Source organism: Cryptomeria japonica, chromosome 3 (genome assembly GCF_030272615.1).
Source record: "Cryptomeria japonica chromosome 3, Sugi_1.0, whole genome shotgun sequence".
Taxonomy (NCBI): domain Eukaryota; kingdom Viridiplantae; phylum Streptophyta; class Pinopsida; order Cupressales; family Cupressaceae; genus Cryptomeria; species Cryptomeria japonica.
The window spans coordinates 202,727,638-202,744,595 of NC_081407.1; the positions used below are offsets into that span (position 1 = coordinate 202,727,638).

The window sequence follows — 16,958 nt, forward strand, 5'->3', positions numbered from 1 at the left end:
TTTTAATTATTTTTTTTTTAATTTTTGAATATATTGTTGAGACCAATTTCACCTCTAATACAATCATCTTGAGAAAACTTGTGAAAATTTGAGAGAGAATTTCTAATGTGCTGATAAGCCAAAATTGGTCTATATGGAGGCAAAACAACATTGACATGGACAAGCCTTGCTTGGGAGAGATATATGATGGCATTTACTCAATAATTGAGAAGAAAAAGAGCATGATAAATGTGGAAGAGTAAGATCTTAAAGAAACTTTCTACAAACAAGTGCACACAATTGTTGAAGAAAGATGGAACCCATTGGCCACCCTACTACATCTCCTTGCCTTTATATTGAGTTTAAAATACTAAAAGGTTAACATTCTTTTTGTGCCAACAAGGGTTGTTTTATATAGAGATTTCAAAGTTGTTGTAGAGTCGAGAATTGCATGCCCTCTTTGCAATTCCACCTACTCTTTTGTAGCCGCTTTAGTGTCCATTCCCCTAGCATCTGAGTAGGTTCATTTCAGCCCTTGCATCAGCCTTTTCCCTGTCAGGATGCTAAGAACACCTTTTCAACAACTATCCTTCAGCTTTAGTTTTGCATTAAACTCTTGTTTCTCTTGCCACCCATTGTTTTGGAGTGTGATTCGTCTAGATACTAGTGTGTTGCGTGGACATCCATGCACCGCACAAACGCCCTACGATGTCTTAATGCTTGAATGTCGATTTTGAACATTTTGACACTTGTCACCTGCTCACGTCGATGGAAACAGCTTGGAATTTTCCAAAATGGGTTGCCAATTGTTCGCCCTTTCGGGTGAATAACTTAAAGCACACAGATAAAACACGTAATGCAGAATAATAATGCCATAGATATCAGATGCAATATATCATATGTTATTCCATTCATAATTTTCTTCCTTCACAAGTTACATTCGGAAGTATATAAAGATACCGAGGGGGTGCAAGCGCCAACCGTCGCACCACAGCTGCCACCCCTCGGTTGCCAACTAACCAACACAATTACAACTTAATTAACTAGTTTTATTTCTATGTACAATATTGCCGCCAACATCATCCCCCCCAAAAGAAAAGAAGTCATCTCCAGACGACTTGACACAAAATAGAGATGACATTAAACAGAATTGCTGATGCCAATCGAGCTCGGAACTTATACACCTGCTGCATCCTCACCTGAAAACCCTTTTCTGCTACCATTCAATGCTCAAGTGCGGATTTCACCATTAGTGATTCCTTTGACATCAAAGTCATCCTGTGCCTAAACCAAACTTGTCTACAAAACATGCTTTTTAGTCTCAGCCTCCACCAACTGCTACTCAAATGATACTGTCTCCCTAGCCAATTTGTCCTCGATAGCCACCGGCGTTGCCCTCTCGGCATCCAACTCCTGGGTACGCTGAGCTAAGTCTCACGCCAGTACTGCCTCCAACCTGGTGGTCAGCTCCTCCCGAGCCCTCTCTGCATCCACCAAGGCAACCTCACATCCAGCCGAGACATACTCCAAATTCCTCAAAGCATACAATTCCTGCCTGGAGGTGGCCACAACCCGCTGGCACAAAGGCTAGGAGACACCTCAAATCCTCCATCACACTTCCCAAAGGCTGCTAACTGAACTGAATAACTCTCTGGTGTCATACAACTGCGCGGACCTGCAATGCTTTCCCTCAAACTCTGTTTGTTCCCAACCTCCAAATCCGTCTCCTTCTACGTCTTATGGCTTCCCCGCCAATGCTTAGCTATAGGCTTCTTTCTCACAGTACAGGACAACCCAACACTTACCGTGCCTTCTCTAATGCCCTTTGCCCAACTCAAAAAGTGTATTGTATCTCAAAAATAAACTGGGGGTCGAGGGGTAGCGCCCCCGTGGGGTCTGGGGCAGTGCATCATTTATGTGATATTTAAGATGTCAAAACCCTTCTTCTCCACTCTAGTATTTTCAGCGTCTTGGCTCCAGATGTCATTGAAAAATCTTTTTTCACTCTGGTTGTCGTCGTCGTCGTCGTCGTTTTTTTTTTTTTTGGTGTGTTTCCTCTGTAATGTCCCCAATGGCACCCCGACCATGCAACCTCCCCGTACGGTCAACAACAGCACTGACACCTCCAGTCGTACGACCACCTTCCCGTGCGGTCAACACCCCTCCACCGTACGATTGTGTCTATGTTTGTTTGTGCGCCGCGTTTATGTCTCTGGTGGTGGTGATGTCCACTGTCGGTGTTGCCACCGTGGCTTCCTTTTTTTTTGGTTCCTCGATCGTACGGTCACTATCGTACGGACCCGTACGATCGTACTCTTTTTTTTTTCTTTTTTTTCCAATTTAGTTGTCTAGAGAGTCTTCGGCTCGGGTCCCCTGTCTCTGGGATCGCCCTTCATCCTTCTCGGTTTTCCTCACCCAAGAGTCTCCCGCATTGGTCTCGTGCCTCTCAAGTCGCCTGCCCAGCCTCTCGAGTCCCCTTCCATCCTCTAGGGTGCCCCTCCGGCCTCTCAGGTGTCCTTCCAGCCTCTCGAGTCCCCTACGCGCTTTGCGTGGTAGGGTTTCAATTTGGGCTTGTTGGTGGCCAATCTATTTTCAATGGCCATCCGAAGACCTGGAACCACAAATTCTATAGGGACCACGGTCTCCTTCCCGTACATAAGAAGAAGAAGAAGAATAAAGATTTTGAAAGCTGCGGCCTTCCACACAAGGTTCCAATCGTTGTCGACACAATTGATCTTCGGATTATCTATGTCACCGAGGTTTGGGGCGTCTCCCTTCCAACATTCTATGTATTCTAGCAGGTACACCTCCTCTGTTACTTGCTCTGGTTTCTCTACTTCAAGCCTGTAGCTCTGGAACATTTCATAATCCTCCATCTGCCAGTGGAAGAGCCCGTTCAATGACCCTGTTTCATCCTTGGAGCATTCTCCTAGTTTGAGAATCCCTTCGTCGTTGGGCTCCCTGTAGCCTCGTCCTTCGTCCCTCAGGTCGCCTTTTCCTTCATCCTCCGATTTCGAAGATGATGCCAGTTCCTCGTCAACAACCTGGGTCCTCAGATCAATGGTGTACTTCTGCCCCCCTTTCTCCATAGAAAGGGTGTTCTTTTTCCAGTCGTGGTTCACCTTTGCTGTGACCAGCCACCCTCTGCCTAAGATGGCGTCATACCCCTTCTTCTTGAGTGGGATTACCACAAAATCTAGTATGAAAGGTTGCATGCCGATGGTGACCGACTGGGTCATCAGGGTGCCGAGTGGCTTGATGCCGTGTTGGTCTTCATCTACCAAGTTGAACGTGGGTGGCCATAGTTTTGGCTTCCCCATCTTCTTCCATGTATCCTCTGGCAGTACATTCACCTCCGAACCTCCGTCCACGATGGTGTCTTTGAGGATAGCCCCGAGAATTCCCATCTCTACTACAACAGGATGCCGACCACTAATTAAGGCCAACAACATTGGGTCAGCCGAGGGGCTGACCGGAACTTCCGCCCGTGTGGCACGCAAAGGTGCCTGCGCAGTGGTTTGTATGGAACTAAAAATGGCGGTTCTTAACTGTGGCATTATTTCTAGAAGGTCCATTACCCTTATAGGTACTTCCATCTGCAGTACTTGCCCATTGATGTTATTTTTTGCTTCCGTACGGGATGATGTACTCGCCACCTCGTTGTCCCATCGTTCGGCCGTCATCTCACATTCAATATTGGCCTTTGCCTCCCGTAATCTCTCCTTCTCCGTACGGGGGTCGGGATAAGTGGTTTTTCTCTCTGGGTGTGGGTGATCGCCAGTACTTCTTTCTCACCAGTCTTTTTAGCCTTCTCAATGTTGAGGAGATTAACCCCTACCTGTGGGCAATTTGCGTCCTCATGGTCGCCTAGCCCATACCATCGGCAGAGGTGCTGAGGGGTGGCTTCCTTCGTGCAATCACGGGCGAGGTGCCCCCACTGATTACAGGCCCTACATTGGATAATTGGTCGGCCCTTGGTGTCATACTGGATACGGCTTCCGTTATTATTATTGTTGCTATTCCTTCCGCTGCTGCGTCTGTTGTCTCGGTAACCTCCAGATGATGCCGTTGTGTTGGTTTGCTGGGCCGTACCCACTGGTGCGGATGTTGTGGCCTGCTCCGTGAACAACACTTGGCTCATTTGCGTACTTCGGGTTTTCATGTTGTATGGCCACTCCTTGGTGGAGTGTCCCATCATTTGGCAAATCTCACAGAATGCCTTCTTCGGGCAAGTACCCTTTGTGTGCCCCTCCTCTTTGCACTCAGTGCACCATATGTCCCCTTCGGTCCGACCGGTGCTTCTCATTGTTTTGAATTCCCTCCTCATTCGCTCCATGTCTTTCTGGAGCACTTGCACCTGCTTGCCAGCCTCCCTGTCGTTGCTGCTTTCCTATGACGAGTCATCCTCCTCGGACGAGCTATCCTTCTTCTTCTTTTTCTTCAATGTCTTGGTCTCGCTCTCGAGATCCATCGCTCTATTGTATGCGTCTTCGTACGATGTAGGTGGAATGATTTTCATCTTCTTTCAGAGGGAATGCTTTAGTCCCTCCACGAACCATCTCTTTTTCAACCCATCTGCTGGATGACTCTCCATTTTTCCCAATAGTTCCTTCAGCCGCCGACTATAGGCTCGGACAATCTCGTTCTTGTTCTGCTTCGTTCCATAGATTTTAGTGACTATTTCGTTGTCATCTCTCAGGAGGCGGAACTCTATCCCAAACTCCTTCTTCAGGTCGGGCCATGTGCCGACTTTGGCCTTATCCATGTCTGAGTACTAGTCTATGGCCACTCCCCTCAAGGTCGCTGGGAATTGTGTTACCCATTCATTTTGATCGGTAACACCGTTTGCTGACCATATGGTTTTGCACGTTCGACAATGGCGAACGGGATCCTCCTTCCCGTCGCCATTGAACTTCGGTAGTTTCTGTTTACCTGCCATTGATGGGGGTCGTCTTCCTAGAGGTGGCTGTGGTTGTGTCTAGTCCCCTGCGCCACTCCCTCCGGTCCCTCTGGTGCCGGTGGTGTGTCCTGCGTGGGTGAATGGAGGTACGGTGTTTTGCTTGTCGAGTGTGGCACCTACCGTACGGTTATCCTCGCCTTCGTTGTCACCCGCACCCACTCCTGGCTCCCTTTGGTGATCCTCACTTTGTGGTGTAAGGGATAAGTTTTTGAACCTATCTCGGGTCTCTTCGACTAGATCTCTCCTTAACCTTGTTTCCTCCAGAAACTCTTCGTGGCTCCGCACCCTACGGTGTTCTGGCAACACGTAGAAATTTCCATCGGCTTCTGCACCCTCCGTGACACCTCCTTGGTTCCCCTCGGGCCACCCTTCGGCAGGTCGTCCTTCGGGAAGTTGCCTCAGCCTCTGTCTCCGTTCTACTCGCTGATCCAGAATCAAGGCCCTTTGTGTGACCTCCCACTCGTCCATTTCTGCTTTTTTTAATTTTATTTCTATCTTTATTCAATAGATTGGGCATTAATTGCCGTACATTTCCATAATTCGCAATACATTTCCTCAGATACAACTCGTCTCAATGACACTTTTATTTGAATATAGAAGATTCAAGGTTCAATTCCTTCTTGGTCTGGCACCATCCCGCACCTCCAACGCTGTCCACATGGCACTTGGTGGGATTTCCGCCTCCGTCGCCTCTCGTCGGACGTAGGTCTGGATGGCTACCTGGAGCAAAATTGAAAATTCTCTCGTTGCTGTGTCTTCTCCTGTGTAAAGTTCTGTTCGCGCGTTGTCGACCTTTGGGTTTATTTCACCAACGGGTAGGCCCATCGTGTCCGTGCGCCATCCGCGTCTCTCGTTCCCGAGTACGTCTAGGCAACGGCGCCAAATGTTCGCCCTTTCAGGGGAATAACTTAAAGCACACAGATAAAACACGTAATGTAGAATAATAATGCCATAGATATCAGATGCAATATATCAGATGTTATTCCATTCATAATTTTCTTCCTTCACAAGTTACATTCGGAAGTATATAAAGATACCGAGGGGGTGCGAGCGCCAACCGTCGCACCACAACTACCACCCCTCGGTTGCCAACTAACCAACACAATTACAACGTAATTAACTAGTTTTATTTCCGTGTACAATATTGCCGCCAACACCAACCTCTTCTTTCCCTCCTATTCTCTCTTTAAAATCTATATTTTCACTTCTAGCAATATCTCTCTAGTTCTCTTGGTTCTCTCAATAAATCTCTCTAGTTCTCTAAAGCTTCTCTTGCTCTCTCATTTGCTACAACGATCTCTAGCTTGCTGCAACAATCTTTGCATCTCTCTTGGCTTTCTCAATTCTTGCTGGAAATATCTATCTATTTATCTTGTCTTTGAGCATCTTGGGGATTGATCACATCCCTTATCTATCAAATGATTTATCTTTTCTATTTACATTTTCATCAATCTATCCATGTGGCTGTTTGTGAAGGTGAAAACACCAAAGCGGTGTTTTGACTAAGGCAAACCCCTATACAACCCCAACATTTTTCCTCTTTTGTATGTGTGTAGGTTTCTTGAAGGCATACAAACGCACAAGGGTTTGCTTATGTTTTATTTATATTCATTTCTATTTGTATTTATCATCTAGTTTTTTCTGCTATGTTTCTAACTTTTGGATTTTGCAAATTAATCAAAGCACATAGTTGGGTTTTCGTGTTTCCGAGTCTTTTTCAGTTTGCAGTCCATTCAAGACTACAGCGTGCCACACTGGTGTCCTTAACTGAGACGCTTAGATTTAGACCGAAGACTCTTTGTCATCTGCTTTTTCCTTTTCAGTAATTAGATATCTTAACTAGTTTCACTAGTTGGAGATATCTGAATGTATGTTGTGAAATTGGCTCTCGGGAACATAGTTCTTCTTTTTGCAGGGTTACTTTTGCACCATTACAGTTGCTGAAGGGTACAAGGCAGCATTGTGTAGACTCTTGCTTGATCCCAATTTGTTATTCATGAGTGAGTTCATGGATTTTGTACACTCAAATGGTCAAAGTATTGAGGCTCTTTGTGATAAGTTTAAGAAGAATGCTCACAGTTTGTGGTATTTCAATGGCCAACAATTCCAACACCTACAAGTACACACAATCAAATTTTAATCTCAAGTGTAATAAGTTTTTATGCCTTTAAAGTTTCAACTTTCATTTATAGTTTTTAAATAATGTATAACTCTATTTTTTCACTTTGCCTTCATCTTAGAGGAATTGGACGACATGCTATTTCATCCACTCAGTAAAGTGCAATAGATTGCACTAAAAAATAGTTAGCTTAGTATATGTGCATTCCAACTTGCATCTCATTTTGCCAAAAACAACATGACTACAAAGAAGGGGAGATGAGGTTGTGGGATACAGAACTGGAGCATGCTAACTTGGATGCTTCCACTTCCCAACATACTGTACTTGAGTCTGAAAACCAACATACTTTTGGTGCAAATGGTAGTTGCATTGGCATTAATTGTGGTTCATCTAATGTTCTTACATCATCTAATGCCAATTGATGATGATGATATTGATGATATAGAAATTCTATTTGATTGTTAAAAGTTTTAAGACTAATTGTTGAACTTGATACTGTTATATTAATACTGAACTTTAAGTTTGAATGATGAATATTTTATAATATTTATCATTTATTTTTTAAATGACATTCAAATTGATGGTGGTTTTGTTGTTTATATGATGCTATGTGATATTCTAATCTCATATCATGCTTGTAGGCTCTCTCTGTATATATATGACTTTCTTATGGACAAACCCAAAATTAACCCAAACCCAAGTTTTTTTTGCTGGATCCACAAATTGGATGCAGAAACCTGAACCAGGATCTGTACCAAAACAGTAATATAGTTTTTAGGTTGATCTTTGTGTGTATTTTTTTTTTCTGGCCTTTTGATTTTTGCTTCATGACTAAGGCCCTCTTTGGCCTCTATACATTCCAGTCCCTTTAATCTATTTTTGATCCTCATGGACATTAATATAACTTCTTTATTTCTCACTTCTACAGATTTCCCAAGACACTTAATGATGACGAAATGTAGCTCATTTCCTGGAATAAATATCAATTTGGTGTATTATGAGCAAAAATAGCTTATGCAAGATCTTCCTATTACCCAAGTAAACCTCATTGAATAGATTCAGTTAGAATCTCTTCTTTTCAAACTAATGGACTGTGAAAAACTCATGTACGGCATTCATTTATCTCAATTTCCAATAACATTTTCTTTAAAATATTTATTTATTTCCTGCAGGAATTAATCAGCTATAGGGGCAATAGGAATTAATTAGAATTGGCACTTATTTTATTTTTCTTGGGATGTGAGGGAAGTGAGGCCCTTCCATGTGATGAACCTTTGACTAAGTTGGGTGCTCATTGAAGGATATGTTCACCCTGAAATTTGCAAGGCACAAATTTGTTTACTTCTCAGTAACAATGGCATAGTATCATATCATTCATCACAGCTTTGATAATAATAAGTGAGTCATCTTCTATCTTGTGCTTCAAATTCCCTGCCTTCCATAAAACTTTCAAGCCCCTACAAACCCCAGGATTTATCCTTGCCCCAGTTGCTTTCTGAAACTTTATCAGAGTATAGTTTATATGAATGTGGCAGCAGGGGGCAGGTTGGAGGTTCCAATAGACATCAGCTGTTTTGGACATATTACTTCTAGCAATTTTATCAGGGAAAGAATTGGCAGTCAACACTTGCATGGCATATGATGATGAATTTTTTTGTGGGGGAAAATATAATTTTCAATTTTGCAGTGAGCCACAGTTATATGTCAGCCTGCACATTTCCTTAAGGAAATTGGAAGTTGGATCAGATAAAATTAATGAAGGATGAGAACAATCAGCATTTACGTATAAGAGCAAATAGTTCATGATATTGCAGGGGAAGCTGTGAGACATTGTACTCATACATAGGAAAAAGTAAAATAATTTTTTATAGGTTTTTTGAAGGATGCTGATGTACAGAAGTTCTGGCTCAGGTGCTATTTACTAAATATGGTTTTATGGTTAGTGGTGAAAACAGGTCAATGAGAGATGTTTTTGAAAAAAAGGGTATTAACTTCAACAATGAACGATGAAGTAAGCCTGCCCATTTATCTTTTGATAGGAAACTAAACTTTTATTGTATTATCACTTGTGCTGATTGATTCAAGTTTGCATTTCTTCCTTGAATAATTGTCATTCTGCATTAGCAATTGTAGATGACCACTGAGGCTCTGATCAGGTGTATGACACATTATGCTGGGTTTATGATCTGGATAAGGCATCATATCATTGATATGGCATGGATATCTTTCGAGCTTCAAAACTGGATTAATTACCTAAATTGCATTGTATAAAAAATGCCGCAAACGTGGTGTCCTTGGTTTATTTACTGGCATCTATATGATTCCTAAATTTGTCAAGCTTTGAACTGAGTTCCTGTCTTATACTGTAATCTATTTCTTAATTTCTTGTAGTTTCTAATATTACTGGAGATATCAAAGCTTGTGTCATATAGTCATTGCAAAGTGTGTGTGATTGATAGAAAAATACCGAGTTTTCATTAGGTGGTTCTACCTTGAAATCTGTGATTTTGGGTATGTAAGTTGGTTTCTTTGGTGATAGACACTATAGTAAAGGGCATGAGATCTAAACAGGGATCTAAGACCTTGACAAACATACGGAATTTTATGTGTCTTCTTCTATGCTACATAAATGCAAAGTTCAATAAAACTGCAGGAATGAGGAAAATGTTTTGTAAATGCACTGAAGATTGATAATGCAAGTTTCAAAGCCTAGTTTACATTTAACTTGGATAGAACATGATCCTAATATTCACGACAGCAGTAGAAGTGAGTAGTACCATTTGCATCTGAAATGTTTTTGCAATACAAATCTTTGAATGAGCATTTGCTTGTGGAATGGAGGGCCCTGGTATTATATTCTAAAGATTAACTTCTGGTGTTCGTACCTGTTGTGACCATTTCACACATCGCCCCATTGCAAATGGGGACCCTTGCTTTTTTTGCTTTTTAGGGTTTGTTTTTTTGGTCTTTTAGGGTTTTGTTAGTTAGCCTTTGCATTTTGAGTGTCGCCCAGGGGATCACATGGATAAGCAAGTCCGACTTGAGTGAAAGTCCCGATCCTGAAATTTTGGCTAAGTCTGAAAGTCCCGATCCTAAAATTTGACTAAGTCTGGAAACTGAAAAACCTCCAAAAATTAGATTTTGCAATATAACTCCTGGAGGTCTGAAACCACTCTCAAACATCCTGAAAGTATATATGGAATATAACTTAAAGTATTCTTATACTTAAATGTTATATTCCATAAAAATTATCCTGATAGAGAGTTCAAAAAGTCAAAAAGCGCTCTTGTCCTTCACTGAGGGTCCAGAGCGAAAATCGCTCATGTCCCTCTCCAGGGGTCCAAGGCAAATCGCTCTTGTCCCTCACCAAGGGACCAGGGCGAAAGGGCTTATTTGAGTCATTCCTGGCCTTGTTTGGTCAAATTGAGACATCAAAGGCATGATGGAGGACAAAATGAACATGATAGAGCATCTAGACTTGATCAAAGACGATGAAATGATGGAGTTTTTGTCTAGAAAGGTAAAAGCGCTCCTGTCCCTCTCTGAAGGACCAGAGCGATTTTATTCATATACACATTTTTAGACCTTGTTTGGACTTGAACTCTTATTCATGGCGTGTAACAAGATGATATCTTCCTTAGCCAAGACATTTCATGGTAAAAAGTGAAGCATTTTGGCCTAGAAGACAAAATTCGCTCCTGTCCAAAACAGGAAATGATAACTCAAGATTTATCATGAAGTTTCCTAATTTAGAATCTTGAATCTTCCTTTCTTCACTTCAAGATATATTATTAATTGTGAAATGTTGTGTAGGTATTAAGATGGCGACTCCCAAGCTCGAAAGATCTACAAGTCGGAAGGCTCTCATCAAGGACGATCAAGCAAGGACAAGGGCGACCTCCTCCAGTCTAGCATCGACAAGGATAGCTTTCTTCGATCAAACATTAACAAGGGCGACCTCTTCCAATCCAGCATTCCAAGGCGAGGTACATCAATTGTCCTGCACATCAAAGAAAAGGAAGTCAGAACAAGGGTTCGTTGAAGAAGCAGATAGTTCCAGATGAATTAATTAAAGCTAGCTTCTCAACAACATCAAGCTGAATATCTACCAAGTTACAAGTGTCAGACGAGGTGGCATCCTAGTCATCACTTCTCCAGTCAATGTGGTCCACCTTAGCACGTCCAGATTCAATGTACTTAACTCATGGAAGGTGGCACAAACTTCGATGTACCTACCCCAGCTATCCATTGGTGGAATTTTCTAGAGAGGACATGTGCCCAAGCAATACAATTTTATCATTGGTCAAGCATTAAATGTTATGTAATGGTTGTAACAAACCCTAATTAGGGTTTTCATTGTAAAATCTTGGCCATTGATCTCGAATTGATCTAAGCCTTCGAATTGTATTATGGGCACTATATAAGCCCTGGCTCTTCATTTGTAATATATGGAAGTAGTTGGAAGCAGTTAGAAAGGAGTTAGTGAATAGAGAGTAGTTAGAAGGTGATTAGAATAGCAATTAGAGTAGAGTAGAGAGAGAAGGCAAAGATTGTTGCCAAGATGTTGTTGTAAGAGACTTGTAAAACTTCATTGAAGAAATGGTGAAATTTATGGGTCGATTCGACAATTTGCATGGTCTTTATACTTCTCATATTTGATTTCATGTTATTAGATGAGTGGAAGAAATGTGTTTGATTGATGGTGAAATTCGTATATCCATACTACTAGCAGTTTGTTGATTGCAAACTTGCCTTGCGTAGTCAACTGGAATCATTCAGCTTAAGCTTAACTTCAATTGTTGCTTCTTCATTGATATGCATCAGCTTGATGGTGTCTATGCCTGCAGTGATGATTTGAACATCATAAAGCTTTCATTCGAAGATCGCACTAGCCTTGTGGAGATGGTCCTGCAATGTCAAAACAAGACTTAGTTAGAATTTCATCAAAGATCATTCATTGCTCCTACATTCTTAGTATTAGGATTAGATCCTCTCCTCGCCCTCGTCTTTTTTCCTTTTTTCAAATCAAAGCTAGTGAAATCCTGTGTTCCAGCAATATTCAAAGTAGATCAGACGTTCAATCATCAAATGTAAGTCCCCTTGTGATTCCAGCAAATCACATCATACCACAGAGAGCTTATCCACACGTAGAGATCCTACAACGAAGAACCTTGGAGTCATCCTGATTGATCCTTTTCCGCGATATCTTCAGCAATCAGAGGCTTTACTCAAGAGAGGATAAGGTACCCTTGGGTATTTTATTCTGTGTTTGATAGTGTACAAAATACACGTCAACAGTACCTTACCTTTAAGTTTAATCAAAATTTTGGGAGGCAACCACATCTAGCCTGCAGATGTCATTTCATTTAAAAGAAAATTCTGTTTGTACAGATGTTTCTCTTTTGATTCTTTATAGGTTAATGAACAAGCGATATTTACATGGCCTTCAGGGCTTTGGAAAACATCTTATCAAATCATAACTAACATTGAGCTTTTGTAGTTTCCTTGTTAATTTTAACATGACCCTTTTTATGTACTTGACTATGATAACTGCCTGAGAAAGCGGAGGTTGTTAACATGCACATAATTCTTTATATGATAATTTGAACTTCTCATTTTCCTTCTTTGTTTCCGCGGTATATGACAATTACTATTGCAATTAAATTGCTGGTCAATGAATATTTAGAGATTCTGTGTAGCTCTGCTTCCCACTGTTTTTTATTATCCCTATATTTCTTACATCCACTCTTCCTTCTGTTTATATTGAGTGCCAAGATTTTATTGCAGGAGTTCATCAAGTCATTCTCTCCTAAATAGGGATAACTTTAAGAAACCCCCCCTCAAAAAATGATATAAAATCCTGCGGAATCATTCATTTTTTTGAAAAAAAATATTAATTTCTATTGGTGAATCTTTCCTTTTTTTTCAAAAATAATATTACTTTTATTGGTGAATTTTTTACATGAATTTTGTTTTGTAGAAAATCTTGGCGAATTTTCGAATATAATAGGAATATGCATTGATTACTATGGCAAATCCTTTTGTTTTAAAAAAATAAATTCTTATGGAAAACTAGAGACCTGAAAGTTGAAATCATTGATGAGTTTAAGGGGTAGATTCTATAATATTTAGTTACTACCATTAATTTAAAATAATCTAATAGCTCTCTTTGTATTTTGTGAAATAAAATGTATCCACAATTTGTAATACTCACGAGGCCCATAATTGTTTTTAGACCATTGATTTCCATTGAGGTCAACATTTTAAAAGCAGTTTAAACCCCAATGAGCATTACAAATTGTAGGTGCATTTTATGTTATAGAATACAATGAGGGTTATTAGATTATCTTTAAATAAATGGTGGCAACTAAAGATTGCTAATATAAGCCTAAAGTAACTAATAATTATGATATATTATTAGTGAATTAATTTATATTTCTACAATAACTTTTAGAATTTAGGCAAATTTGATCTAATCATGTACCAAATATTGTGGCGAATCTTTGAGTTAAAAATTTTAATTAAATAAATGCTTTGGCAATTCAAATAAGACTATAATAAAATTTTGTAAAAATTTGGTGATTTCAGGTCACCTTAAAACTTGAAATATAAGCCAAATTTTGATTCCCGAATTTCAACTATTAATCAATTGGCGAATATTAGCCACTGAAAAAATCACTGCTCCAAAATTTTCATGCTCTAGAATTTATTATGAATCTCTAAGCAAGTTTTCCGATCTGAACCTTTTTGAATATATTCCTATGAGATTTTATGTTACAAAGGGTCTGATTCAAATAGCGTGTTCATGCGATTGGTTACAAATATCTCTGCATGTTGAATAGAGCCTTACTAAACCAGATACAGGTTTTGTGCAATAGCATCATTATTTTTGTTTTCTTTTTCATCATAACAGCATACAGGAAATGTTTTATTGCAGAATCTAAATGTCACTGCAAAATGGAGTAACTGCATGGCTTATCTATTTAGCATTGATAATTTTGACAGTTTGCAGGGGGCCTTTGTATCTGCAGAAGTTGTTGCTTCAATTTTTATTAATATGGAAGACAGTATTCAACAATTTGAATACATGATTGGTTGCTAGATGCCTTGTGTCTAGAAATTCATTTAACATTATTCCAATCCTGGCTTCGATTGTGATATTTTTCAAAGGGATGTGTCTTGTATGAATTCATCTGCAGGGATTTCATAGGATGTATGCAAATTTTTATCTGCACAATAAGGTTTGATGCTAATTTTTCAGTTTTTTGTTTGAATTTAGTTTCTGCTGATCATCCACATATTAGAAGTTCATTTAACATTATTCCAACCCTGGCTTCGATTGTGACATTTTTCAAAGGGATGTGTCTTGTATGAATTCATCTGCAGGGATTTCCTAGGATGTATGCAAATTTTTATCTGCACAATAAGGTTTGATGCTAATTTTTCAGTTTTTTGTTTGAATTTAGTTTCTGCTGATCATCCACATATCCTGTTATTTTCATCAATGATTTTGTTCTTAAATGTGCAAGTGGAAAAGATTACTTCTAGCTGTATTCATCTGCCATTTGACATTATCATGCATGCAAATATTCATAGAACGCGTGTATATGGGGTCTCTATGCTATTTTTCAGATTTTTTTTGACTTCACTGAAATTTCTTGAAAGCTTTGCAGGCTTCGAAGCTCTCTCTGTCTCCAATTCAAGCCTCAGCACATTGCAGCAGGAGCCACATTTCTTGCTGCCAAATTTCTCAATTTTAATTTGTCTTCCAATCAATGTCTTTATCAGGAATTTCAGACGACACCAACTATACTTCAAGGTTAAATCAGATATCCAACTGTAGTGGGCTTGCCTGTGATATTGCATCAATCCTCCTAAGTTGTGTATGGAAGTGATCTGTTTTTTTAACTTTATGCACTTGTTTAAAAGTTGAATGTCATCCTGATAATTTTATCTTCATTTTATGTTCTTAATGGCTGTTACTGCTTTGAGCACAAATGAGTTCGTACATGTATGGAGAGGCTAACCCATCTACTTATAATGCAGATGTTGTCCAGCAATTGACAGAGCTTTTTTAAAATTCTGGTACTTTGAGGCCAGTTATCACAATTAGATGGCATTCTTGGGCATTGTGTACATCTTCAGCAACAATTAATCACAGAGAGCACGGATCAGTTGATTCCAGTCTGCTTTCAAAATCAGGTGTCATTATAATTTCTGGGGGGTTAACACACCATAATCAGGTTCTGCTGTGGGGCATTCGATTGGATTGTTCTGTTAAACGTAAAATTGCAAGCTGTAGAAATTGTACCATTTGGATGTAATAATAAGCATTCTCATAATGTACTATTGGATGGTTTCAAAGCCGAAGCTTTGGTATTTTAGTTGTTTTCAAATATCACAGATTGTGACCCATTCCATGGGCTGACAATAACAGCTAGAAATTCTTTGTGGAATGATTACTTCCATAAATGAGAACTTCATTTTAAGGATTGTGGCATTTTATGAATTAGTAGTTTATCAAAGTTGTTAATTTTGATTTATGATGATCTTATTAGGTTCTAGTAACTTTGGAAAACATAAAATAAAAAGCCAAAAAGAAAATGACATTTGTAGTCCTTTTTTTGTATGTGAGAAATAATACTTTCAGTTTCAGATAATGTATTGGAAACTGAATTCAAATACTCAGGAAGCACCAAATGCCTCCATTCCTTGACTTCGATGGTACTTGAATGACACTATTTTCATGGATGACATCTGTGGAATCTACTGACCTGTTTTAGTCAGGAAATGATTGATTGTTCATGGCTGGGTTTTATCCAGAACAATGCTCTTGTTTGTTTAAGCAATGGCCCTGATGTCAAAAATAAAAAAGCAATTGAAGCTTGGAATGTATTTATTAGTTTTAATATCTCAAGGGTGCAAACTGCAAAGTTAATCGCTTTTTGTGTTAGGTAAAAAGGAATTATTTTTGTTTATCTGATTATTGCCATGTTGGCAAACGTAATTGATTTTGTTTTTTCAAGATATTGGTTGAATCTACTTAGCCAAGTCAGAGTTTGTCAATTATATAAATGCATGATTGTTAGAATTGTAGAAATAGGAATCTACTAACTGGTGAATATCATTGATAGAAGTAATCGACGGAACATGAATCCAGCACTGACTAATCATGTAACTGATCTCATGAATTATACTAATAACCTAATCCTTTGGATGAAAAGATGAGGGAAGTAGTTGCAATGGAGGATGCACGCTAGTCACAATTGAGATTAGCATTGTTAGATACGCCATTTTACGTTGAGAAGTGCTCTAATCTGTGCCCCATTTAACCCTTAGCCTGTTTTTTGTAATTTTTTCTATAGGAAAATGGGGTGGTGAAAAAGGGGAGATAATTAAATAATAAAATAACTTATCGAAAAAAGTTTTTAATTATGAACTGAATGATGATTAATATTTAGTTATTTAAAAGTAAGTGTTTCGAGTGATTAAATAAATGTCGTCAACTGCAAGGTGGTAAAAGGAGAATAAAAAAGATACCTTACTATAATTTTCTGACTTTTGAGGAATAATTGAATAAAAATAAAAAATAAATTCTTTCTTCAAATTAAAGTTATAAAAGGAAAGGATGTTTCCGAAAATACTCATTTTGCTTTTCGAAACAATTTTTTTTTTTTTTGATTGGTAAATATTTTTTCATTCTATTGATTCAGAGATTTCAAAATATAAAATTTGCAGTCATTCACCATGCATAAACGCCATAAATGCAGAGAGAGAGATCCATATTGCCCACAACCCAACCTTGTAAGTTATCCTACCGTACAACTTATAGCAGCAAACAAAAAACCAGATCATTGTTGGTTATCCAAACCAAATTTTCCAGCAGTAATAAAAGTTTTG

At 39.2% G+C, this 16,958-nt stretch overlaps 1 protein-coding gene across 7 annotated transcripts in view; it reads left to right on the forward strand.

Annotated features, from left to right (window-relative positions):
* Positions 1-15,601, forward strand: part of LOC131034249 (cyclin-T1-4) — an 85,351-nt gene extending 69,750 nt beyond the window's left edge. For 2 of the 7 annotated variants that reach the window (XM_057965669.2, XM_057965670.2), the window contains exons 7-9: positions 14,445-14,486; positions 14,732-14,877; positions 15,105-15,601. In XM_057965669.2, the coding sequence (XP_057821652.1) occupies positions 14,445-14,486; positions 14,732-14,877; positions 15,105-15,136 (220 nt within the window). In that variant the 3' untranslated portion in view covers positions 15,137-15,601. The other 5 variants (XM_057965671.2, XR_009103761.2, XM_057965673.2 and 2 more) reach the window with 5 other exon arrangements.
* The last annotated feature ends 1,357 nt before the right edge of the window (positions 15,602-16,958 follow it).